At 33.7% G+C, this 27,366-nt stretch overlaps 1 protein-coding gene across 50 annotated transcripts in view; it reads right to left on the bottom strand.

Moving 5' to 3' along the window:
• ABI2 (abl interactor 2) overlaps nucleotides 1–27,366 on the bottom strand; it is a 125,249-nt gene that overhangs the window by 54,150 nt on the left and 43,733 nt on the right. For 16 of the 50 annotated variants that reach the window (XR_013762343.1, XM_079130601.1, XM_079130612.1 and 13 more), the window contains 5 exons: nucleotides 22,926–23,093; nucleotides 12,122–12,298; nucleotides 10,421–10,438; nucleotides 4,153–4,250; nucleotides 389–535 (listed from right to left, as the gene is read on the bottom strand). Coding sequence is in view for 49 of the 50 variants with exons in the window: in XM_079130601.1 (XP_078986727.1) it covers nucleotides 389–535; nucleotides 4,153–4,250; nucleotides 10,421–10,438; nucleotides 12,122–12,298; nucleotides 22,926–23,093 (608 nt within the window). In the remaining variant the exon portion in view is untranslated. The remainder of the gene's footprint in view (nucleotides 1–388; nucleotides 536–4,152; nucleotides 4,251–10,420; nucleotides 10,439–12,121; nucleotides 12,299–22,925; nucleotides 23,094–27,366) is intronic. The other 34 variants (XM_079130623.1, XM_079130613.1, XM_079130608.1 and 31 more) reach the window with 3 other exon arrangements.

The raw sequence follows: 27,366 nt of genomic DNA, 5'->3' as shown, positions 1-27,366 counted from the left end.
TTTCAATTTGTAATTATATCTTGATATACTATCCCATACCAGTGTTTTGTCATGTATAGTTTTTCATCTGTAAAGTTCCACCAAAAAACAACTTGAAATTTTCCACATCTGGTCCATAATATTTTTTTTTTTTTTCAGATCAACTTAACTATTATCATTGTAGAGAAGTTTGCACTTTGAAATGTCTGTTCTTTTTCAACTTCCTAACTGCTCAAAGTTACATCAGAACATGAGGAGAGAGAGGTGGAATCAGATGAGTTTGGGGGAGTAGAGTGAGGAAAAGAACTTAGAACTTAGCACTTGGAAAATTAGAGAGATTTAACTGAAGTTATCTGAACAGATTATGGTACTATGACCATCACATTTTGTGCTGAGGTAGAGAAAATACCTGTAAGTTCGATTTCTTTGATTCACAGAAGCTGTCCTCACAGGGCTCTGCTGCGAGGGAGCCATATTACGGGTTGGGCTAGGTACGTAATCATTTGGTACCACTGGAGGACGCACTGGCTCCAGTGTTCGATAGGGGGAGTGCCGCCTACAAAAAGAAGAGCGTATGTATTGTGTGATTAAGCAAGTTTCGGCACAATAAACTCCAAGAGTTGCCAATAGTGAAATACAATCTGCAATCAGAAATAGGAAATGTGTTTTAACCCAGCTACCAATTTTAGTCTTTACTAAAGTATTGCTCCTCCACCATCAAGGTTTTGGTGAGTATGCACTATTTTTCAGTCTTCAACCTCATTTCCCTGTGCTAATGCAATTTTGTTCCTTGATTCTCAGAGAGCACAAGGGTTCTCCACCACTTAACAATGTTTCCTAGACTCTACTCTTTTCTTAGAAAAAGTCTGAATTATATTGGTATCATGTCAAAGCATCCCATTGCACTGCATGAATGCACTAATTATCTTCCTCTTCCCTCTCTCCCTAACTAAAGCTGTTCAAAGACAGGAAAAAGAAAGCTAGATTTGGGAGTCACAAACCCCACTCTAGTGATCAATACCAGTCCCAACAATTCATTTCCCTTTCTCTGTTAATCTCATCTGCCATTCTCACAACCTTACTTTCTTCCTCAACTCTCATCTTGGTTTCTCTCCTCCTTTTCAAAATTCAACATTTACAAGAGCAAGAAAAAAATTTAATAGACCACCTAAATCCTTCTACATTATTTCTTTGAATTGTAAGACACAAACCAGACTGATATTATTAATATATTTTTCCCTCTTTTTATAAATTTCCCTTTTAAATAAGATAAGATTAAGAAAATAAAATAGGAAGTAAAATTCACACTGCAACGTTAGTGATTATTAAATTAATGGTTCTCAGGCTAGGGTTGTGGCCCAGTGGTAGTGTGCTTGCCCAGCATGCATAAGGTCCTGGGTTCAATCCTCAGCACCACAAAAAAATAAAATGAAGGTATTGTGTCCACCTAAAACTAAAAAAGAAAAAAGAGAAAACATATTTTAAGAAAAAAATAATTCTCATCTCTATTTAAGTTTTCAAATTCTTCATGACCATGATAAATATGAAAATGACATCTTGTAGATGAGATTCTGATCTTTAAAAGAATAAAATCTGGCACATGGATATATAAAAATTAAAAAGCTTTCTTCTCCTGAAATGATATTGCTCAAATGATTTATGTATTTCTCAACAATTGACTTCCCAAAGGGCTCCCAGAGTTCCTTTAAGTATTGCTCCCCTGGGTCACTCACATTATGTCTCAATGATTTTGAATGAGATAATTTTGCAATAAATGACCCTGTGACTCTGCTACTACCCTCAAAGTCTCCCTGCATACATATATGCATATTATTAAAAATAAAAAAGGTGCTGGGTAGGATACTGAATCGAAGAGAAAAAAAGGAATATCAAGACTCTAGATTTAAAATAGTCTAGAACCAGTCATGTGACTAATGCCTTAATCTCAGCTTCTCCAGAGGCTGAGATAGGAGAATCACCAGTTCAAAACCAGCCTCAGTAACTTAGCAAGACCCAGTCTCAAAATAAAATAAAAAAGGCTGGGGATGTAGATTAGTAAATTCATCCGCAATACCAGTAAATAAATATATACATTCATATCATACTGAAAAGTAGTTCAGGTATCTCTGAAATTATAATGTAAATATAAAAATAAAGTAGGAAATTTATTAATTTCTAAGCACCAAATTTTCAGTGCTTCCCAAACAATAAAAAAACTGTTCTATTTCACCGAAGGAAAAAACACTTTGCTAACTGAGAACTATACAGTGAGGGTAATGATATAAACAGTTTAATATAAAATTAAAAAAAAAAACAACAAAGGGAGAACAAAATACTATGACAAAGGCAAAGACTGGGAAAAAATTAGGTGCCTCGCAAGCATAAGGCCCTGAGTTCAATACTCAGCACACACACACACACACACACAAAAATTAAGCTGTGACCATCAACTGACCAGCGATGCTCAGTAACTCTGGTCTCCAAGGATTCTGCAGAACTATTGCTAATATCAAAGGAAAACAAATGCTGGTATATGAATAAATCTTCAGAATTTGAGAGCAAAATAAAATTTTATTTTACTAGAGATTACATAGGCTATCTTGCTAATAGTCTTGATTTTAAAACCTAATAGTATCCATTAGGCACTTTCCAAGACAGAAAGGTAAACATTCACAAGAAAAATAAATAGTTCCTCCAGACTGTTCAACAATTACCCTTGCACCAATACCCTACAACATCATCTTTATTCTACTCTGCAGTTTAAATGTTATTTGATCTACCAGACTATTTTCTGTTGTAAGCATAATTTTATTATAACTCAAATAAAACTATCCTACTCCTGACTGGTAAACATTTTTATTCTGTCTTCCACTGTCCTAATTCTGCTTCCAACAGAATCCTTTATATCCCAATTCATTGTTGTTCCATCCTGATCCGTAGTGGTTGATTTTGTTTTGGGTTTGTTTTGTTTTGTTTTGTTTTGGGGGGACAAGGGTGTGTGTGTGTGTGTGTGTGTGTGTGTGTGTGTGTGTGTGTGTGTGTTTGCGCACGCACGTGCGCACTTGTTTTTGGTTTTTTTGCTGTTGTTATTTGTTTGTTCTGTTTACTTGGGTTTTTATTTATATATTTTTTTGGTGAGGGGGCCAAAAACACAATTGCCAATTTAAAACTTTTAGAATATATCATAAAGCCAATAATTGTCAAAGTATTTTGTCTTTGTATTATACATTTTTAAAAATCCAATTTGTGGTACAGTGACTCTAAAAAGTTAACAGAAGATAAATATTACCCCCTTTTACAGATGAAAAAACTGAATTGTTCAGAGACTAAATATGCAGGACCACCAGGCAAGCAACAAGCCAGAACTTTAGTCAACTATCTTCTGAGCTATAATTTATGCCCACCTGATCACAAATCTCAATCAAGATAACTAAGCTTGTATTATGATGATATAGAAGAAAAAAGTCAAGCTTTTCCATTAAGTGACCATTTTTGCCAAAAGTCAAATCCAGAGCCCAATTCTGTAGCTCCAAATCAAAACTCAATAGTATCATAACAAGGTATATTGGATTTTATAATCTATACAGCCATTTTGGGAAGGATAATCTAAGTACAACTATAATACAAAAGGACTGCAAAATTTTTCTGGGAAAAAAAAAGAATTATGACTGCAATTTAGAGGCTGGGGTTGTGGCTCAATGGCAGAGCACTTGTCTAGCACATGTGAGGCACTGGGTTTGATCCTCAGCACCACATAAAAATAGATAAATATAGGTATTGTGTCCATCTACAACTAAAAAATATATACTTTTTTTTTAAAAAAGATTGCAGTTTACAGAGGCTGGGCCATAGCTCAGTAGTATAGTGCTTGCCCAGCATTCTAAGTCCTGGGGTTTGATCCCCAGCACCATTTAAAAAAAAAAAAAGACTGCAATTTATAATAAACCATGAACTTAGGCTAGGATTTTATCTCAATTTAAAATTCATTAGAAAAGTAATTTCTAACCAAATCTTTTTAAAGCTTAAAGATGTGCTTCCCAGAAAATGGGAAAAGTTACAAACACAAAAAATAATCCTAGGAAGAAAATTTTCTTTGCAAATATTCAAAAATAAATTCATTTTCAACATATTACATGAAATTATTTTTCTATTACTACTTAGTTATGTACTCACCCAAGTGTCCCTTTCCCTGATAGAGGGGGACTGGGGGGTTTCTGAGTTGGAGGTGTTGTACGTGGCAGCCCACCCATCTTCATATTCTGGGTACTCACCTAAAAAAATTTTGAGGAAAACTCAACTTAAACTTGTATGCAGTGAAATAAAGTATTTTGAGAAAATAATGCTATGCTATTTAACAAAGGAAGGGAAGGTTTAAATACAGGAAAAAAATTGGAGGACATGCACTTCATATGCAATTTCTACTCTACTATTATTCTACAGTTGTACTCAAAGGACTCTTCCTAACATGATTTTCAAATGATTATTAACTTGTATGCAAAGAATTTATTTGCCATTAGGCCATCACACCAACAGATCACTGGTTAGATTATTTGATGTTACATTCAACTGAAGAAAATGGTAACTACAAAATTTTTTACTTTTAATAAAAAATAACAATCAGAAACAATAATGAAGTGAAATAAAGTCTTGAAGTAATTCCTCTTTTTAGATAGCTTCCTTTAGACAGCAAGTATATCAAACAAAACATGTTTCCCAACAAAAAACATGCAACTATATGTGTGATCCACTATAACTAGAGACTATAAAATAAATTGTATGGTATACAGAAAGAAAACTTCACTTTTCTAAAGTTGCGGATCATCCTCACAGTTCAGATTTCTTTAATGTTCTATTATGAGGAAATGACCTACCTGACAATTGCTAGAAGTTCAAGGCATATTCTTAAACATCTGAACCAGAAAGTTAGGGCATAGGTATTTCATTCAACTATGAGCAACACAAAGGGCCACTGGCAATGTCTTGCTTCCAATGGGAACTGGACCTACTCAGGTCCAAACTAAAGGTTAATTTAGGCATAAGAAAGTGTGATATAATCCTTTATCAGAGTTGGACCATGACTCCACTGACTATTCTATTCCCAATTGAAAATATAAGTATAGAAAAGATGGATAGTCTGGGAATAACAAATGTCACCAAAGGAGTATGTCAAAATTTACAGAGAAAGTCCTAGCAATCTGGATATCTTACAAAGAATTAATAGACATTATTCACAAATTCAATTCAAACGCAAATCTCAAGTTGTTGGAGACTACCAAAAGGTTAAGTTAATGCCCACCTGACCCTATTTTAAGCCTCTAATATTATGAACTGCCAGCTTCAAAACACACTTCAAAAAACTATCTTAACTTTCTAATAAAAATATATCTATTCAAATTATATTTAAAAAATGAAGTTGCAAGATATTACATCAATGAAATCAGAATACATTTATAATTTTAATTTCAAAATATAAGTTTTAAAAAAACAAATCATGATTACATACTGAGTATCAAGGCTGTCAAAATTAACTCTGGCCTGGGTGAAACTTTTTAGTTCTAAAATACTACTTGTTATCTGAGTAGGCAAGAAATAACATATCAAGAAACAAATTTTTCAAATGAATAGCCCAGTGAACAAGTTGTGTGTGATGTTAAAACAATCTTTAATGACAAATGATACCTTTGAAATGTCAATATTCTTAAAGTGAAGCAGTTATCTGTAATCCTTTTGTTGATGCTTTTAAACCATAAATACAAAAAAAACCAATTAGCAAGTAAGAATAAAAATCATCCTTGCTCATTAAAAAGCAGAGGGCATACTAATTGTATCTTACAATGAAAATACTAGTTTTTTTTTTTTAATCAATCCACATTTGAGGAAAATTTTAGGAATAATCTGACAAATAACCAATATAGCTTTTAATACTGTAGATCTTCATTTAATGATACCACAAGATTTTAAAGGAGTAACCAAAGTCCTTTAAGCTCAACCTTAAACAACATAAAACCCAAAGTTACTTTACATGATGAAGGAGAAGTGAACCAAGCACTAAACTACAAATCAATTTGCTAGAAACAGGAAGGAAAAGGAGCAAGAATAGAAAAGGAGTAAAAAAAGAATTTTATTCTATACATGGGATACCAAAAATACTTGAAAATAACTTTCCAATTTGATTTGTTTTAAGGTTTGATATGTGAGGTGTTTTTGTTTAAAATTGCAGTATCTTCACAAATCTCAGAACCTGCTCCAAAAATAGACTCAAATTAACAATCTGTAAATTAAAATCTGGTGGACATCTAAACAAAACTTAATACATTTTATGATTCATTGAATTCTCAAATGATTGTACTTGTTTGGTTAATGGGTGAATGAATAACTTAAATCACTTAAGAAACCAAAGAGCTGCTGTGTAAAATTCAGTCTAATTTTATACTTCATTGATACTATATTATCTTCCTAACAAGCTGAGTTTGTAATATTTCACAAAGGCACTTTTTCTCTGTGAAAAATATTTCTGTGCTAATTTAAACAATAACTACACCATGCAGACTATAAATACTGCAATCTACTTTAAATAAAAAGAACAGAAATAAATCCAAAGGAACCCAGGCACAGTGGCGCATGCCTGTAATTCTAGCAGCTCAGGAGGCTGAGGCAGGAGGATCAACAGTTCAAAGCCAGCCTCAGCAACTGGGCAAGACCCTGCCTTTAAATAAAATACAAAAAGGGCTGGGGATGTGGATCAGTACTTAAGTGCCCTTGAGTTCAATCCCTAGTACCTACCTAAATAAATACATAAATGCCAAATGAAACTTAATTGCTATATAAAAGGTAGAATGTATGTTATAATTAAACTATAGTTCAAACTTAAAATCATTTGGTTTCAAAAAACTTAATGGAGGGGCTGGGGTTGTGGCTCAGTGGTAGGATGCTTACCTAGTATATATGAGGCACTGGGTTTGATCCTCAGCACCACATAAAAATAAATAAAATAAAGGTACTGTGTTGGTCTACAACTAAGAAAAATATTTTTTTTTTAAATTACTAGATAGCCATCAAGGTCCTAAAAACTACTTTGAGGGAAATATTTAAGATAAAACATTTCTTGACAAGTAAAAGAACACTTGACTACACTGTATGTCAGTAGAGGTGAACTTTGACGTGTATATGTATATATGTATCATACACCAAAAACTCTGAACAAATAAAAAGCAAGTCTGGAGCTGCTTCATAATGATAATTACTCTTGAAATATTTTTTAAAAATACAAACTAAGGGCTGGGGATATAGCTCAATTGGTAGAGTGCTTGACTCGCAAGTACAAGCCCTGGGTTCAATACCTGGTGCTACAAAAAAAAAAAAAAAAAAGAAAGAAAGAAAAGAATAAAATACAAACATAAGGCCAAGTGTGGTGATTCAAACCTATAAACCCATCTACTTGGGAGGCTGAGGCAAGAGGATCACCTGAGTCAAGGAGTTCGAGTCTAGCCTGTACAACAGAGAGAGACCCCAGAAGGGCATCCAAGATGGGGGGATGTAGCAGAATTATCATCTGGCACATAAATGTCTAGTTAATGGTACTGAATCAGAAACAGAAGTGCTCATTATACTTTTCAAAGTTCTATTTATGAACTGGAATGAATCTACTGGCTGACAATAATAATTGTATTATGTGGTATAATTTATTCCAAAAAACAGAAAATCACTGCGAGATAAGTAACGTAAGTATTAGGCATAAGGAGGAATAGTAGGAAAACTTTTTCTTTTCTTTTTTACCTTACTAGAGATAAACCTCAAAACAGAAAAAACATTTCATTTAAGTCATGAAGATTAATGCTTGGCCATTCCTCAACACCTTCCCCTGGACCTATGATAAAGAAATGCAGATGATACTGAAGGTATGAGTTCCTTTATCACCAAAGTCCAGTGTACTAAGCTTTGGCAATCTCCACAATCAGCACTAACCATCAGGCCAATTATTATGCCTTAATATTTTTTTCTACAGTGCTCCCCGCTTTCCTGATTTATTCTTCTGGTGCACTTAATACCTCCTGAATGTTGACATATCATAGTCATGCACCACATAACAATGTTTCAGTCAATAACTGACTATACAACCGGGGATTGAAAGGGAAGAAGAAGGGAAGGGCATGGAGAAGTACTGGGGAACAAATCGGCCAAATTGTGCTATATACACTATATACTGCAACACTATCATTTTAATTAGTGCATACATATATGTAACAGAAGAGAGATCAGTAGAGCAGAGCAAGCAGATCCAGGGAGGCGGGAAGGGTAAGGGAAAGCACTGGGGAATAACAATGATCCAACTATGTGCATATATGAACATGGCATAATAATCCCACTATTATGTATAATTTTAATGCACCACTTAAAATATAAAAAGTGCCAGGTGAGTGGTAGAGCATTCACTTAGTTTGCCCAAAGCCCTGGGTTCAATCTCAGCACCACAAAGAAAAAAAAAAAAAAAAAAAAGACTTAAAAAAACAAAGAGTAGTATGTGTAGGTTGTATCTGTATGTGGAATAAAGGATGGGATAAAATTGATCAAGCACCTCTGGGCCTTCAGTCCCTGTCCAGCATTATTCTCCTCTGTAGTCCCATTCAGTACATAAATCTTTGGGTCCCTAGAGTAGAGCTTTTGCTGCAAAGGGCAAAGATGTTAAGAGATAGTACCTAAATGTGATGTTAAGGGATCTTATCTAAGTATAATTCCTTATTAGATATTTCTAGGAGCCCCTCAGTTGGACCTGTCTCCTATATGGAAACAGACCCTGAACTCAGGAAGGTCAAGAAGGAAATCACAGTGGGACCTGTAGGAAATGAGCATGGGATAGTGAGTTAGGCAACTGATCTAAATCTTACTGGTAAAGGAAGGATCTATTTCTAGGTTTTCTTCAGTTACTATTTCTGTGAACCTGTATCACTTTGGAAGTTAACACATCAATAACCAAAATTTAAAGCCATCCTTTAGAGGAAAAGGGTGAAGACAGTCACACACCCTGCTTTTGGGATAGTCTACTGCAACCTTTCCATTTTAAGCAAATAGAATATCCCCACATTTCCACATCAGAATCTCCCCATAATTCCACATACCTAACTCACCTAAACTGAGGATTCAAAGCCAACACTCCCATCAAGAACACAAGGTATACATCTGCCTGGGTTCCTCTAGTCGGCATTATCTACCATGACAAGGTGTAATTTCTGTGGCCACAGTTGACACTAGTTAGTGATTCAGAACTCAGTCATCTTGTCTTATAGTTATCACTTACTACACTGAAGACATGGAAACAAAGGATGTCAGATAGAATATATACTTGAAAAGAGATTATAAAATTTGGTTTAAAAATAACAAAAAGAAATGTGTATTAAGCTTGGCAAAAACCGTGTTATTAATTTATTTGGGGGTTGGGCTGTAGCTCAGTGACAGAGCACACGTGAGGCTCTGGGTTTGATTCTTAGCGCCACACAAAAATGAACAAATAAAATAAAGACGTGCTGTCCATCTGCAACTACAGAAAAAAAAATTTTTAACATTTTACTTGACAGCTTCTTGACTACAGTTGAATTACTTTTATCATTAATCCTCCAAAATAATAAAATGTTACTGAAACAAATCACAACTGGAAATGTATCTCTAATTACTACCTAACCCCCAATGCTGGGGGATCAAACCCAGGACCTCACACATGCTAGACAAGTCCCTATCTTCAAATTTTAAACTTGTATTTTAAGTATTACCATGAGTTTTGATGTCTTTACATACAATCAGTATTCACCTTTAAAAACTCTTAAAGTGAGCTTATATCAAAATATACATTTTACACAGCTATTTGAAAAAATACATTTTTTGTAAGACACATGATACTGCAACTTAAACACATAACACTGAATATTTGGTGCTTCTCAGTTTATGTTGATTAAGAATCAGAAAATAATGACATATTGTCCACAAGATATATAGTAAAGCACACCATTTATAGAATAAAAAGGCTATTACACAGGGGGAGGTTCAAATACAACACATATGTTGGCCCTCCAATCCATAACAAATTTCTACATTTAAAAAAATCCAGCTAATTTTATTTCATAATATTTTATGATAGGGTAGGTTACATTTCAGTTTCACAAAATATAATGTTACAAAATAACCATTCACTCAACAGATAGATACTAAGCACCCGAGGTGTGTCAGGCACTGTTCTAGACACACAAGATAGAGCAGTGAACAAAACAAGACAAAATATACTACCCTCAAATAACATGAAGACATACCATGAAGTTGTATGACAAAAATAGAATGAAGAGGAATAATTTTTTTGGTTTCAAAAGGCCAGGTGCCAAATATCTTTTTACTCCCCATATGTAATATTATACGTAAGAACAAAGAATGGAAATCCAGCCCTGGAATCTCTTACCTTAAATCTAAGCAACCACTTAATGCATAAATGGAGCAAATAAAAGAGGTAAGGAAAAAAAGCATTGAAAGGTTAGTTGGAACTTCAGGATGTGAAGAGAAAGGAAAAAAACAGAAAAACAAGTTAAGCATTCAGCATTAACAAAATAATGTTTCAGTAGATCACAGAAAGAGTGGTTAAAGCAGAATGTGTCATGAACAAGAGTTTCTTTGATGAAATTATTTAAAATATTGTTTTAATCAAAAACTTAATTTCATTAGAGATTTTTTCAAATTAATGATCCTTAAACACTAACGTACAAGGAAGGAACTGCCAAGTCCTAAAAGGATAACATTTTGCTTTGAAGATTAAACAAAAATTATTGGAAGGGAATCACCTTTTAATTATGTAAATAGATAAGCACAAATGTAAATGTGTTGCATTCCAAGTGTTTTTTGGCATTAGATTCTGGTAGTATCCTAAAATAGTCTATTAGAAGTTGTTAGCCTTGAATAAATTTTCCTAAATTAGAATAAATTTCAGCTGTTAATTAACCATTCAATTACACATCCTATTTTAAAATGCTCTAATTAGTATTCAAGATGTATGTAGGTATCAATTATAAAAATAAGTATCAAATTCTAGAAAATGTTTTTTTCAAAACTCTGAAGAAAACTATCTTAAAACTAAATTTGTACCTTACATTTTCTTTTTACCTAAATCTACATAAAATTTAAATTTAACTGACATATTCCTAATAGTATACATGTAGTTTTAAAATGTTTATATTACCAACCGCATGAACTATAGAGTTTCGCTATAGGTATATATGAATATTTACTAAAAGTCATATCTGAGAAGTCATTGTCTTTTAAATCCCTGATCAGATATAAATTTTAACACTTAGCTGAGGCTCTAAATGTTTAAAGTACAAATACCAATTAAAAGAAATCTACATGTTGTTCAGTTGTGGCTGATGTTTTTTGGTTTTCTTTCTTTTTTTTCTGTGTGTGTGTGTGTGTGTGTGTGTGTGTGTCTGTGTGTGTGTTATTATGAAATACTGGGGATTGAACCCAGGGCCTTATACAGGCAAAGTGCATGTTATACCACTGAGCTATATTCCCAGTCCTCCTTGGTTTTGACTATGGTACTTCATATACATCCAAAGCACTTTAATACATCTTGATAGATAGGCAAAATATGTAATGGCTACATATTCAAAAGCAGTGGAAAAAATTAATTCACATATTATTTTTATCTACACTATTCTCATCCAAAACACTGAGATAAAATTATCCTGGGGGTGAGGGGAAGTACATGTAATTAATGGGTTGTTTCCAAAAACTAATGCCAAAAGTCTGCTGATAAATTTTGGGGATAAAGTAAACATTTTAATAGCATTCTGTATTATTTTTAATCATTAATATTAAATCATTAAAAGATTAATAAAGATTATACCACACTGTATTCCATCTGTATGAAATATTACCATAATTGATTAAGCAAATGCAACTTTATTCAAAGACGATCATTCAAAACTTGAAAACATAGCTCTAAGAGAAAAAGCAAGAAGGATAAAATAGTTATAGTAAGGAATCCTTACAACCACCACTGGGCCAAGAGTTGGTTCTCTCTAAAGGAAAGATAAACGTTTAATTTCCTAAAAAGTTAGTTCCATTACAGGCTACTATTTTTAAATGATTGACAAAAAACTATACTTACCTTTACTCCATGCCCAATGTCATCCAGAATTGTATAGTCAATAGGTTTTCTAATATAACGAACTGGACGCTCAAGATTGGCTGGAGCAATAATCTTATGTGTCCTTGAAGTATTTTTATTGGTAGTCAGAATGCCAATTTCTCTTCTTGCAACTTTCTCTTTATGAATATCAACTGTCTGCAAGATATAATATTAAAAAAAATAGAGAACACAAAAATGTATGCTCTGATATCAAAAATCAAAATACAAATACCCAAAGATTTAACACTGCTGGTTTTATTCACTTGCTAAATTTTCTCCTTTATAGACTTTCTCTATTTTTAGGCTAATGCAAAGGTTGGCAAACCATACATAGGCCAAATCTGGTCCACCACCTAATTTTTATAGTCCACAAGCTAAGAGTAGTGTTTACTTATTTTAATGATTTTAAAAAGAAGAATGTCATGACATGAATATTGAATAAAATTCAAATTCTAGTTTCTATAATTTTATTAGAACACAGCCACGCTGACTACTTGCTGACTTGCCTATAGCTACTTCTGTACTACTATATGGATATAAGTAGTCACAACAAAGAACTTAGGGCCAAGAGAATCTAAAATATGTATTAGCTGGCCTCTTTCTAGAAAAAGTTTGCCAACCTTGAATTAAAGCATGCTAAGTTTCCCTCTCCATTAAGACACAGTCTGATAAGAGTCCGAACAATTAATCATAGTTATATTTAAAAATAACTTATTAGTAAAATTTGTATTAACGCTTAAATATCTTTTCATTTAAAAAGGAAAGAGAGAGGGGCTAGGGTTGTGGCTCAGTGGTAGAATGCCTGGCTAGCACATGTGAGGCACTGAGTTTGATTCTCAGCACCACATTAAAAAATAAATATATAAAAAAAGGTACTGTGTCCATCTACAATTTTTTAAAAAAAGGGAAGAGAGAGCTAAAATATAAATACAATGTTAAAAATGAACCTAGAGGTGGAGCTCAGCAGTAGAGCACTTGCCTCACACATGTGAGGCACTGGTTGATCCTAAACACCACATAAAAATAAATGAATAAATACTGTGTCCACCTACAACTAGAAAAATATTTTTTTTAAAAAATGAATGTCAATTTGATAGTAAAACTAAGTTTGAAAGTTGCCTATATTTTATCATGACATAAGGCTTACCAAACATTTCATTAACTTCTTTGTACTTATTAAATATACAGGACATCATTTGGTAAAATGACAATATGTTTTAACAGTATTCTATTTGCTAACAAATGGTGAATTTTTCAGGTAATTAATACACTAAAGCAGCATTTTTTTTTTAACTGCTAGTTGTAATTTAGTGGTACCCAAGCAGCAATTACTTTGAAATGCAACAGAAACATCAGACTGCAAGTACACACAGTAAGGTTAAGTACTGTTTCTTGAAACATGTATGTTATATATATATATATATATATATATATATATATATATATATATATAAACATATACAGGAATTATGCACTAGATACAACATAAAATGTATTTTTGTCCCTGTAGGTTGCAGTCAAAGAGTCTGAAAAAGACTTGACTAAAATTGTTTACACCTCTTACCACCATTTCTGGCTCAGGCAGCAATTAATAGTTTTTTTTTTGTTTGTTTTTGCCCTCAATCCTTCCCAGGCCTACTTCAATTTCCCCTTTCTAAAAGAAGTAACACTGAAAAAACTGATAAGCATTCTGACATTATTAAATATCACTTGAAGAAACCTGAATACTAATCATTTATCCTTCTAAACTGACTAATGTCAAAAGTAAGCTTGAAACACATTCAAAGACTTCCATTTCTCTACAACCAAGAGATCTTACAAAAAAACAGATTGTTCCAGAAGCAATAAATGTCTAAATGAAGTATCAAATCAAAAACTGACCAAGGTAATAACCTTATCATACTTTTAAATATTTATTTTTAAGAAAAAGTCTCCAAACTCTTTCTGTGAAGATTAGGTAAACTACAAGATTTGTTTTCCTCATCATCTACGTAAGGGAACTAGCACAGTAAAGAAAAATTTGCATTAGTGATATTAAAATTGACTTAATTTTTAACTTCAAAGAAATGGAAAATTGAACAAAGTTTAATAAATCATCCTGAATGATTAAAAATATGGGCTAAGAAAATAATTTCATTACTTATTAGTAAGTGTGCTTCAAAATAAAAAAAATGTATAACACTTTTTTATGTAATTGGTCTTTGTCAGATCAATAAGAGAAAATTCATCAGAGAAGGTAATACTCTTGGAGATATTGATTTTGCTCTCCCCAGTTTTCCAAAACATACTTAACTTGTTCAGAAATGAAACCATAAGAATGCAAACCTGACCAACCACAAAAGAATTTAAAGCTTACAACAAATTAAACTTCAATTCACATTTTGTACCCAATCTTCTTTGTTGTGGGAAGGCTGTCCTGAACATCGTAGCATGTAAAGTAGCCAGGCAGATACCTGTAAGCATGCCCTCCACCCCGAGTTGTGACAACCAAAAATGTTTGACATTGTCAAATGTCTCCTTATGGGTAAAACTGCTCCAGTTGATAATCAAAACTGTAAAAAGAAATGATTAATTTGCTTGTTCCTCACATTATTCACTCTCCAATAGCAATTGTTTTCAAACCTTCCACGAGAGCTGACTCAACATTAATGATTCCAAGGCCCTGGGTTCCATACCCAACACCACATACACACAAAGATCAAATTCTCTAATGACTGCCTAAGAATAAATATTTGGAGACAACCTTTTAAAAATGTCAATAATAATAAAGGTAACATATAGGTATATGATTAATAAAACCAAAAAGTTATTAATTTGGTAGGTTTGGTTTTGGTTTTTTGTTTGTTTGCTGCAGCTCTAGGGACTGAACACAGGGCCAAGCGCATGCTAGGCAAGCACTCTACCACTGAGATGACACCCTCAGCTCTATTAACGTGTATTCTAGCCATCCAATACACAGTTTGAACTACTATGTTCCTATAGACAGGATCAAATATACCTTTAGAAAATGGATATGGTTTTATTTGAACTTTGAATAAAAACTTCAAAAGCACTAAATCTATTCCATAAGTAGAGCATTTAGCCCAAAAAATTCTGAGGTTTTCAGCAATCAACTTTCTCAATATTTAAAAAAAAATTTTATATGTTGATGGACCTTTATTTTATTCATTAATTTATATGCAGTGCTGAGAATCAAACCCAGTGTCTCACACATGTTAGGCAAGAGCTCTACCACTGAGCCACAACCTCAGGCCCACCTACCTCAATTTTATAAAAGCTTTTCCTCATAGAAAATATAGGCATAGTCAAATTAAAATAATACAATGGACACCACCACCCCATACCTATCGCCTAGCTTCAATATTTATCAACTCACTCAAATATCAGTTTTAAAAGATATTCAGTGAAGTTCTTATATTTTTAATTATTTAATTTTTAAATAAAAAATATAGTTACTGTTTTCCTAAACCGAATAACACAGCTGCCATTTCCTTCACCTTCTCAATATTTTTGACATTATAATACTAATGTGAATTAAGTTAAATTTTTAGTAGTACAAGTTCCAACAATGATATTTAGTAGGAATTCTCATAGCAAAAAAAAATTTCAAATTTATCCTGGGTTTCTAAAGTTATAAATTATAAGATAATAAACTTATTCTTATTTAGAACAGGCTTCAAGAGTAGTACTCACCTATGGCAAGTAAAGTATGTGTTTACCTAGCAAACAAAGATGTTCAAAACTAAGCCAAGTCTACCTGCTGTTAATACTATTATTATTTGCTGCAGAGTATGTTAACCAAAAACCACACCAGTGACTATCACTGCAATGTGCAGGACTTAAACATCTATTCTTCAATGGTTCCTTATTAATAAGTCTTCCCATCCTTCCTACTACTACTGCCAAGCTGTTCTCACATGCTGCAGGCTCCCCCAAGACACTTCAGCCACACAGTGCCAAAACCAGGTTCCTATAGGATACCTCAATTTCCTTAAAGGAAGTCATACTGACTCCCAGTGCTCCTTTGCAAGCCTAAGCCCCACTCCCAAATCTCCCTCATGAACCCAAGCACATGCTCAGGCCACAGCAGATGACAGAAAGGTACTTGTATAAATATTTTGTTTTAGGCTTATCCATGCATTGCTGTTTCCCATTACCACATATAATTGAGAGCTGACTGTACTGGATAGCACTACCTCAGCTGCACATCAGAGTGGGAAAATATCTGCAATCAAACAGTTACAGTTGATTAACTAAGTTGGGTGTTTTTTAATGTCTCATTCATTAAGTTAATGTTTCAAATAAGCATTTAATTATTTAAATGCTCCAAATTATTTATCTTTCATAATATGAAATCAAACAGTAATTTTTATTTATTCATTATAGTAATATAAAAACTATGTATAGGAAATTAATTAGGAAGTATATAAATTCTACTATCTATATGTAATCACATATTAATAATCTTAAGTGGTATTTAAGAATTTTAAGCAAAAAAATACATATATAGATACATATATAAAGCTTTAAACAAAAAATTACCCTACATGTTGGCTGCATTAAGATTTATACCTTCCACAGCCTTTCAGTACCTAATCCTTGAGAAGAATTACTTCCATAGTTTTAAATTATTTTACAATTATTCCTTTCTATCTCCTTTACTTACTACCTACTAATTAATTCAGTGCCTCACTTAAAAGTCCTATTTAGCTCTTGGAAGAGTGGAAGGAACACTGCTTTTTAATATTCCTCATGTGGCCTTTCTCTTCCCATCCCCCACCCAGGGTTGGTATATTTCCCACACTCTTGATTTTTTATTTTAAGCTATGATGAACTAAACACAGACAGTGCTACTCTTATTAAGCAAGAGAAAAGATGAACCTTGCTCTTAAGAATTTTAGTTTACAAATTTATGAGAATTGTTTGAATAATGTTCTATAAGATTTTTATAAACTTACCAGAATAGACACAAAATCATGCACAAAGTAAACAGCATTCATCCTTATACATTATACTACACTGACGTAAAGGCATGTTTGTATGTGCTTGTTTATGCAAGTATTCAGTAAAATTAAATGTCTACTCTTGACATTTACACATCACTAAAAGAATTTGTTTTTGTGGTACTGAGGACTGAAACCAGGATGTTCTACCATTTAGCTACATGTCCAACCCTTTTTAGTTTTTATTTTGAGGCAAGGTTTCACTAAATATCCCAAGATGGTCTTGAACTGGCTATCCTGCCTCAGCCTCCAGAATGAACAGGATTACAGATGTGTACCAGCACATCCTGGCTCACCAATGAAAAATATTTAATGATAACTACCACAGTCAGTTTGAAGTTTAAAACTTTCAGTTATTTTTTAAATAAAAAACTTCCAAAGAATTAATGAATAGCAACAAAGCTAGAGACATAATTTTTTTAAAATAAAATTTCACCATCCCTAAGTACCTAAAATAACCCATGTCAAGAACCTATCCAAATACTGTCTGAACGATATGGTGAGGGTGGTGTAAATTAGTGTACTACTTAATATTCTATTGTCCTTTTAGAACAGAAAAAAAGTATCTGATAATTTACATTCCTAATCAAGTCTCTCTCTCTTAAGTATTTGGGATTCAGAAACCAGAGTGTTTATTATTTTGTTTTGTTGCTGTATTTTTTCCAGATATGTAGTTTGTACAGTCATTGGAATTCTCATCCCCAAATGCCAATTCAGAATAATTTGGAAAACAGTTCAGTTGTATCAGAGTAATAGTAATAATAGGAGGTTGAGATCGGTGTACGTAAAAAAAAGACCCAGCATAACATAAAGAGAAGCAAATACAAACCAAGCTCATCCGTGAGAATTCTCAGAATAAAGAATTCAAGATGAAAGACAGTTCAGAAATCATTCAGTCTTATAATCTTACAGAAGAGATAACTGAAGTTCAAATGTCTTCAGAAGAGCCAGAGTAAAACTCAGATCCCCTGACACACTCTGCTCCAACCTTACTCAGTTTTCATTTCCGCTAGAGTGGAGAAAAGGGCAAGAGTATTAGGAAGTAGAAAAGTGATAGTGGAGAAAAGGGCAAGAGTATTAGGAAGTAATACTTTTTTTTCCTTAGGAAAAAAAAAAAAAAAGACACTGATGGAAAAAAACTCTATACCCCAGATATCTATGCATTCTAGTCCTGAAACACTCCACCAGATAACCCTTATAACTCATGAAATGTGCTGCCACTCCAATAAATATTGATCTCATCTTCAACTTGAGTGAACATTCACTCCATCTTTAACTCAACATACTCTACAAATTCTCAGAACCTAGTATTTCTGCATCAGTTGCACAAAATTCTGATCAAGAATCCTGACTTCCTCTAAAAATATTTTAATAATAGACAATAATAATAAAAGTTAAGAATCCAACTTTTTTAAAAAAGTACTTTAAGAACAGAAACTGGTAAACTATGACTACATGACAAATCTGACCCACAGATTGTTTTTATATGGCCCAAAAGGCAAGAATGGTTTTGTCATCAGAAAATATTTCATCCCTGGGATAAGGTCCTAAGGAATTTCCAGAGAAGAAGAGACTAGTGGGATTCTTGACATATGTGATAAAAAAGAATTTCAAGCAATATGGAGATTCCTCAGAAAACTTGGAATGGAACCACCATTTGACCCAGCTATCCCACTCTTCAGTTTATATCCAAAGGACTTAAAATCAGCATACTACAGCAACACAGCCACATCAATGTTTCCAGTAGCTCAACTCACAACAGCTAAACTATGGAACCTAGGTGCCCTTCAACAGATGAATGGATAAAGAACGTAGTATACATACACAATGGGAATATTACTCAGCCTTAAAGAAGAATAAAATTATGGCCTCTGCCATTAAAGGAATGGAGCTGGAGATTTCATGCTAAACAAAATAAGCCAATTCCAAAAAACAAAAGGCCAGATGTTTTCTCTGATATGCGAATGATAACTCACAATAAGGGGGCAGGAAGTGGCTAGGGAAGAAGAAAGATATTTTGGATTAGACAAGAGAGGAGTAAAGGGAGGGGAGGGGTATAGGGTTAGGAAGGATAGAATCAATTGGACATTAATATCCTGTGTGCATATTTGATTACACAACCAGTATAATTCTACATGATGTACAACCAGAAGAATGAGAAGTTATTCTCCATTTATGTATGATGTGTCAAAATACATTCTACTGTCATGTATCACTAATTAGAATAAAAAAATTTTAAATAAAACAATTTCAGCATGTGTCAGCAGAGGCACAGAAATTTATTCACAGGAAAGCAATGAACACATTTTCAAGGGACAATGCAGGTCAAGAGAGAGAAAGAGCAATCCCTTGGTAGGGAATGTTAATATTGATAGAGAAACAGCAGCCAGGGGCTGGACTAGAGGTGGAGCCAGGGCAAAGTAATTCAATTTTACCCTAGTTTTCCTAGAGTTTATACATTGCTCTCATGTTACTTTTTGCAGGTAAGGGCATGGGTTAAAGGAACAAGCCAATGCAGCAGGCTGGGTTTAGAAGCTGCTCACTTTATATTCCAAAGGTTTATGCATTCTGCATTCCAACACTTAATGGGCACTACTTTTTTAAGACTTAGTATATCTTTCTTTGTCTGTATTCTCAAATTCTTATCTGAGTTCTAACATTTGTAAGTAGCTGTTTAAAAATATACTTGCACGGACTGGTGGCATATGCCTGTCATTCTAGCTACTCAGGAGGCTGAGTCAGCAGAATCATAAGTTTAAGGCTAGCCTGGAAACTCAGCAAGAATCTGTCTCAAAATAAAATTAAAAAGGGCTGGATAAAGGTAGCTCATACAGCAATTGCCTACCCAAAAGCAAAGACCCCAGAACTCCATGCTCTGGCCCCGGGGGGAAAAAAAAACACTCAAAAGAATAAGACTGGGATCAGATCTAGCTGACAAAACCTAAAATTCCACCTGCGCCTTTACAGAAAATGTCTGCCAACCCCAATTTGAGTATGTACTGAGTATCTGCTTTCTAAACAGAAAAAATTTTCTTTTATACTTATAGGAAAATCATCTAGAGGCCAAGAGTATGTTCAGTGGTTGAATATGTCCTTAGCATGTGTAAGACCCTGGGTTCAATCCCCAGCACCAAGGAAAAAAATCATCATCATCATCATCATCCAATTTAAAGAGCATCAAATTTCATATTCAGGCTGGGGGTATAGCTCAGTTGGTAGAGTACTTGCCTTGAAAGCACAAGGCCCTGGGTTCAATCCCCAGCACCACAAAAAAATTAAAAAAAAAAATCCATATTCAACTGACTTTGTGTGTATATGTGAAAAAGAGGGACAGACAGACGGTGGGGTTGGGGGCAGACAAAATCTACCATTTAACCACATCCTCAGTTCTTTTTATTTTTTATATTGGGACAGGGTCTCACTCAATTGCCAAGGATGGCCTTAAGCTTATGATGGTCCTGACTCGGCCTGATTCAAGAATCCCTGGAATTACAGAGCTGCACCACTGCACCTGGCTCAAATGACTTTTTAAGCAAAGAACTCTACCTGTGCAGTAAACACAATTTCAAAACTTTCAATACTTGAAGCAAATTCTATAACATATTAAGTTTTTTACTCATTTCTTAGATACATCCTCCATCAGTTCATTTCTCCTACTCAACCCCTTATTCAAGCATACTGAGATATATGACAGTTGCAGTAGAGTTGCAGATACTTCACTTCTCAGGTATTGCCCTCTAGACACAAAACAACAAATAAAGAAGGTTCAACATATTCTTGACAGCTCTAATTGAGGCCTCTGTTAATTTCTAACCTATTAATCTCTATCTAATTCATTGCTCCTGCTTTTCACTTATTCCATTAGCTTAAAAAGATGGCATTAGGTAGATTATGTTATTACATCTCAATTTATATGACACACAAAAAGAAAATGTTCTAATTAAACGAATTAATACAGATATTTACAATTCTGGGTGGCCTTAATCACCTTCTTCCTTGAGTTTATTATAACCCTTTTTTACCTAAGAACTATAGCTTGTTGCCTCCTACTTTCCAACTACTAAAAAGATGTTCTTGCTATTTAGGAACTCTAACATATTGATTTCTCTTCTACACTTGCTCTTTTCTTACTTTCTTTTTCAGGTCCTTTGCTAAAACTTCAAACACACAAAAATGTTGAGGCCCTTAAGTATAAACCTTGAAATTCTATATCAAATTGGCAATCTGTCAACCTCTCTTCTTCTACAGAAGACCTATTTCATCTATTCATTATTCATTCATCTATTTCATTAAAATACCACTGATTAATTCCTTAAGGTCTTCCTAAAACAAAATTTACCTCTTACTCATTAAAATTCATCAATCCTATTTTTTTTTAACTTAAGAGACATGGCAATACAACAAACAATAAAATATGCAATGTCTATAGAAGTTTTTATGGGATGTGAAGAAAGTTATGATGGCAAACTCAGATTTAAAATTAAACGTTAATATTAAATAACCAAAAACCCCTCTGAATCAGCCTGATGAATTTTCAAATAGTAAAAATAAAATACCATATATGATTTAATTATCTGGACTGCATTTGATTTAATAACACAAATTTGATAAACTTTTAGACTCTCAGAAATGGTTAGATTGGGCCTACGGATGTGACACAATGGTGGGATGTGTGCTTGACGTGTATGAGGCCCTGGGTTCAAGCCCCAGAACCACAATAAAGAAAAGAAAAAAAAAAAAAAAGTTGGATCAATCAATTTTAAAACACTCCTTAAGCCTTCAAGCTACTTTTTAAAAATACACATTTAAAAAAATTTTTTAATTCCAGAAGAGTTCTTATCACTTAGGTCTAAAAAAGAGTGCTGAATACTACTGAATTATTCAAAATTACAAGAGTGTTAAATTAGAATCAATGATCGCTTCTAAAAAGAGGCAGGGCAGATCAAAATTTTAATCATTTCTGTTTTTTAAAATTGCTTTTATAATTAAAGTAGTTATCCATTGCAAATAGCCCCCCAAAATAGAAATGATTATAAAAGCTATGACAAATGCAGGCCAATATTATACAGTCATTGAGAATGCATACGAAGACCTAATACCATGAATAAATGCTTATTTTAATGCTAAAAGGGCAAAACCCAAAATTCTACACCTAATAGAATCACAGCTAGAATTAACTACAGGAAAATGTACTATAAGAGAAGATATCAAAAATTTAAATAGTGAAAATCTCAGGTACAGGTGAAAAGCTTAGGTATTGGTAAAAGGGCTTGTTTTTCCATTATTTTCATGAGCATGACTTTTGTAATGGAAAAAGTTTAACATTTAAAGTTCAATTTAAGATATTTTCATAAGGTTTGCTAGTCTCCTAGTCTTTCCATTGTTGTAAGTATGGTTGACACCCCAGTAAACATAAATCCTACCAAGATAAAAAATTATAAATATGCCATCAAGCCATTAAATTTGTTTTTAAAACAATACAGAAATGTGAAATATGGCAAAAAAAAAAAAAAAAACTGAAAGAAACAGGACAAATTTTCATTTCTAGGCTGATTATGTTACCAAGACAACTGAGTTTTAATAGAATCCATTCATATTTTCTTTCCTATCATACAGAAGATAATGACACCATAAAAAGACAGGATCAATGAACAGCCTAAAGTTGAGTTTGTATTTTCTAAATTATACATACACATTAACCCACATAATAAAGACTGCCAGCATTACAAGATAGGTTGTGTTTATTAAGGGTTCTTCATAGGCAAATAGGAATTTCTCACTTGTGAAATATGATTGATTGAAGATTCCATCCTCCGTAACTGGGATGCCTGGATATCCAGCATCTGCAGGACATTGTTGGCCAAGGTGTTTATCAGATAGGCAACACTTGCTAAGGATTGGGTAGTGTAGGCTTTGGTTTCTTCTAGGGCTCGCTGCTTATCTGCTGACTAGGGAGAAAAACAAGATCATTACTTCAAAAATAACCCACTTCTAGTCAACTAACCTATAAAAGTACTCACCAAATTAATTCTGGGTTGCTGAATCTACACCCACAGTCAGTAACATTCTGAAAACTATCAGTATCATGTAAACCCAAAACTAAACTATTGACAGAGCTGGCTAATATTTTCAAATTCAGTAGATAAATTTTTATACAAATGCAAACAAAATCTTAAAGCTGTTATTTTTAAAATGATATCCAGTGGACATTTTGCACAACAGCAGCACATATATACATTCTCAAGATCATTGCTTAGAAAGGCAGCATTAATGTGAATGTATAAATTCTAGCATATTTTGTTCTACTTTCTTGAATTCCTCCTTTTTCATTCTAACACATGAAATGTGATTATAATGTGGCTATATGTCTGATTAAAGAATTAAACAATTATAAAATAATAAAAATGGTAATGATGATAAATAATGATAAATTAAAATAAAAATAACGAAAGGATGTTAAATGTGACAACCCCATGGGATATAAACTGCCAAAACATAAACGCTATATGAAAAAGAGATTACACAGCAAAAAGTACCTAAAGGATTTTGTCCAAGATTGCAGAGCAAAATTATATTCTATGCTGCCAACTGACAAACACCATCTCTTGCCTTAGATCTGCAGAGATTTTGTGGTTCAGTAAAAAGTACATTAAGTCTCTGAACCAGAAATACTTTATGTTAACATCAATACTAATATCTACAACAATTTGTCAACTCGGACAACAGTCACAGTTCCTCAGTTTTCTTACAAGGCAAAGGAGAAAAATCTGAAAAGTTGTGAACATCAAGATAATGAACACCTCTTTCTAAAATATAAACATTATATGTAACAACTGTCATCTCCTGGAGTGGTTTAACTGTCAAAAGTCCACGACTGTCCCAATTTTGTCTCTCCTGCACAGTCTAGAAGTGAGAATCAATAAACCTAAGAATAAATTCTTCCAAAGTTGGGGGCAAGGGAAGAGGTCAAATTCTTTTGAAGTAGTAGTTAAAGTAATCAAATACCATTTTAACTTAAAAAGAATTAAGAACTGTCTTCTTAGTTCTTTTTCTTTTCTAATCCTTAGTATTCTGTTTTATCAAAGCTTGAAACAAGACAGATGAACTAAATTGGGAAGAAGGGAACTAATAATCACACAACTTCTACTGTTCTTTCTCTGAGATCAACCCTGAACCAAAAGGGACTTTGCTCATCAGAGAAAGGGGAAGCAGGAGGCTCCTAGCAGTTCCTAATCATGCGTAGCCACTTGAGGCATTTACTTGCAGGCCCTGAGACCAGTTTGGGGAGCAGTTGAGTACACCAGTGTCTGGAGAAACAGTCCAGTCCACATTGAACCCTCCCCCAGGCTCCTGCTGCAGGAAGCCATCCGGATGCCCTACCCACCTGGGATCCTGAAAAGTATACAGGCCCTGCCCCAGGAACTCTTGGGACCCATCCAGGAAACCCCACCCACTCTCCCACAACCTCCCAGATAAACATCTGGGCTGCCAAAATAGTTTGGCCTACAGAAACCCCCCAGAAAATAGCTGTGCACCCTGGGTATCCTCTGCCCCAGAAATAGAAGTAGCCATGTCCACCCTCTCTAGCCCCAGGAAGCAGCCAGCCAGCCTCATCCACCCACCCTTGGCCAGAGGAGCAGCTGGATATAATTTCCTGAGCAGATTGGTCCCAGAAGCCCTAAGAATTTACCTGTGCAATCACAGCCCCAGACATGCTGCACTACACCCAATTGAGCCCACCTGAATGGCCTTGCCCTCACACAAACCAAGGGGTGTTACGGATGTAAAAATTCTCAACAAAATATTAGCAAAGGGAATCCAAGAGCAATCAAAAAGTGGATACACCATTTATCAAGTGGGACTTCTCTCAGGGATGAAAAAAATTTTTTTTAATTCTAGGACCCCACAACAGCAACTTTCAAGAGTTACATCTGTTCTAAATTTCATAACTTGATACCAAGACGTTAAACTTTCAAGAGTTACATCTGTTCTAAATTTCCTAACTGTTGATACCAAGACGTTAAAAATTATATTGTCTTAAAACTACCGTTAAAAATTATATTGTCTTAAAACTATCCTACAGTTGAAAGTAACAAAATCTCAATTTTAGCTAACATTTGCCAAAATATTTCACAGCAGGATAGTCTAAGCAGATTATTTTATAGAGTGCCATTGATATTAGGACTTTTTAATGTATTAGATGGGGACATCAGTTTAAGAATAACTATAAATGATGCTAAATAACTGTTTCTAAAACAGGAGCTTACAGATAGCCTTTAATAACAATTAGTTGTCTTTAATTTATTTTTACTTTTTTTATTTCAACAGTAATTTATTTACAAAATTAGCAAAGTTGCAAAACTAACAAATGAATATCACATAATCTGAATCATCTTGAAGTAACTAAATATCTAAGTAAACAAATTCTGCACTGTTTGGGGGTTGGTAGCCCAAGTCATGCTCCTTTTAATTACAAAGCATTTTTAATTACAGAATGAGGTAACAGAGGCAAACAATAATACATTCACACCAAATAATAGCCAAATATATATTGCATTGTACTGTATAAACAAGAAAGTTTTAAAATAGGAAGTGAAATTGCAGGCACCCACATCATACAAATCCACAGCACTCTTCATATTACTATGCAAAGCAATTTGTAAATCCACCACCATACGTAAATTTTAGGGAATGCTGAGTTTTGGAAAAATAATGTATATAATGTTACTAATTCTGATTTAAACTTTATTTCTATCATAGTTTTATCCACAAATTTATTTTGAACTTACATTCATGAGCTTTAATCAAAAGTGGTTTATATCTAATTTTGTTTGAACATTTAATAACATTTTTTAAAATAAGTCAACGCTATCAGTCATATTTTTTTTCTTTCCATTTAAAATTAAGGCTTCTAGGGCTAAGATGTAGCTCAGAGGTAGACTACTTAACTACCACTCGGGAGGTCCTGGGTTCAATGCCCAGCACCACAAAAAAAAAAAAAAAAAAAAAAAAAAGATAAAATTAAGGGTTCTGATCACTTATCAAGAAACACGATGACAGTTTATATCTGAATATGAAAGCAGAATGCAAATATAGTCCTGTAAGCATTAATATAGTTCCAAAAACATGCAGCCTGAGGGAGATAAAACATTCTTTTCTAGAAATCAATAAGACTTCATTCAGTGAATCTTAAGTAATTTATATATTCACTTTAAAAATTATTTTCATTAAAAGAAGAGGTAAAAATACAGTCTCCATTCTCCCAATAAAATACAAATGACAGTAGGAAATTCTAAAGATCAATGCCACACTTAAGTAGAGATGTACGTCCACTGTTACAAAAAAAAAAGTTTTCATTCAATATCACATAAAAGGGCATTATGCTCAGTGCTGAGAATTTTTAAATATTTCATCTGCCATCAAAACCTATTTGGGAGAAGATTCATATAATTTATCAAGGAAATTAAGGTGAACAAAAATAAAGTAGTACAGGTTAAATAAGAGTAATATGATAGGCAATAGGACAAAAAAGGTAGCTTGAGAACTTCAATAACGTCAAATGTCAATTAGATTTTTAACCAAGGGGGGAATTTAATTAACAAACTATATACACAGCTGATTCAGAAAAATAATTCTCACAGGTAATTTATATTGTATTTCTCTTTTTGATAATAAGGATTGAATCCAGGGGCACTGCACAATTGAGCATGTGGAGTCCTCTTTCTATTCTGAGATAGGATCTTGCTAAGCTACCCAGGCTGGCTTCAAACTTGTGATCCTCCTGACTCAGCCTCACAAATCGATGTTATCAGAGGTATGCACCACCACACCTGGCTTCCATACAGCTTTTAAACAACGTAAACAATGTCATAAAAAACCTTAAGGGGCTGGGATTGCAGTTCAGTGGTGGCGTGCTTGCCTGGCATACAGGAGGCACTAGGTTCAATTCTCAGCACTGCATATAAATAAATTTTAGAAAAAAGGTCCATCAACAACTAAATATTTTTTAAAAAACAAATAAAATGTGTAATAAATAAGCCATAATCCTATTAATCTTTTTGGGGGGCAGGGTAAGCAGAGATTGAACCCAGGGGCACTTAACCACTAAACCCCATTCCCAGCTCTTTTTATTTTTTGAGACAGGATCTTGCTAAGTTGCTTAGGGCTGGCTTGAATTTGCGATCCTCTTGCCTCAGCCTCCCAAGTTGCTAGGATTACAGG

The sequence above is a fragment of the Sciurus vulgaris genome (genome assembly GCF_902686455.1).
Source record: "Sciurus vulgaris genome assembly, chromosome: 3".
Classification (NCBI taxonomy): domain Eukaryota; kingdom Metazoa; phylum Chordata; class Mammalia; order Rodentia; family Sciuridae; genus Sciurus; species Sciurus vulgaris.
The sequence above is the reverse complement of the archived record's forward strand: the minus strand, read 5'-3'. Positions and strand labels throughout refer to the sequence as shown.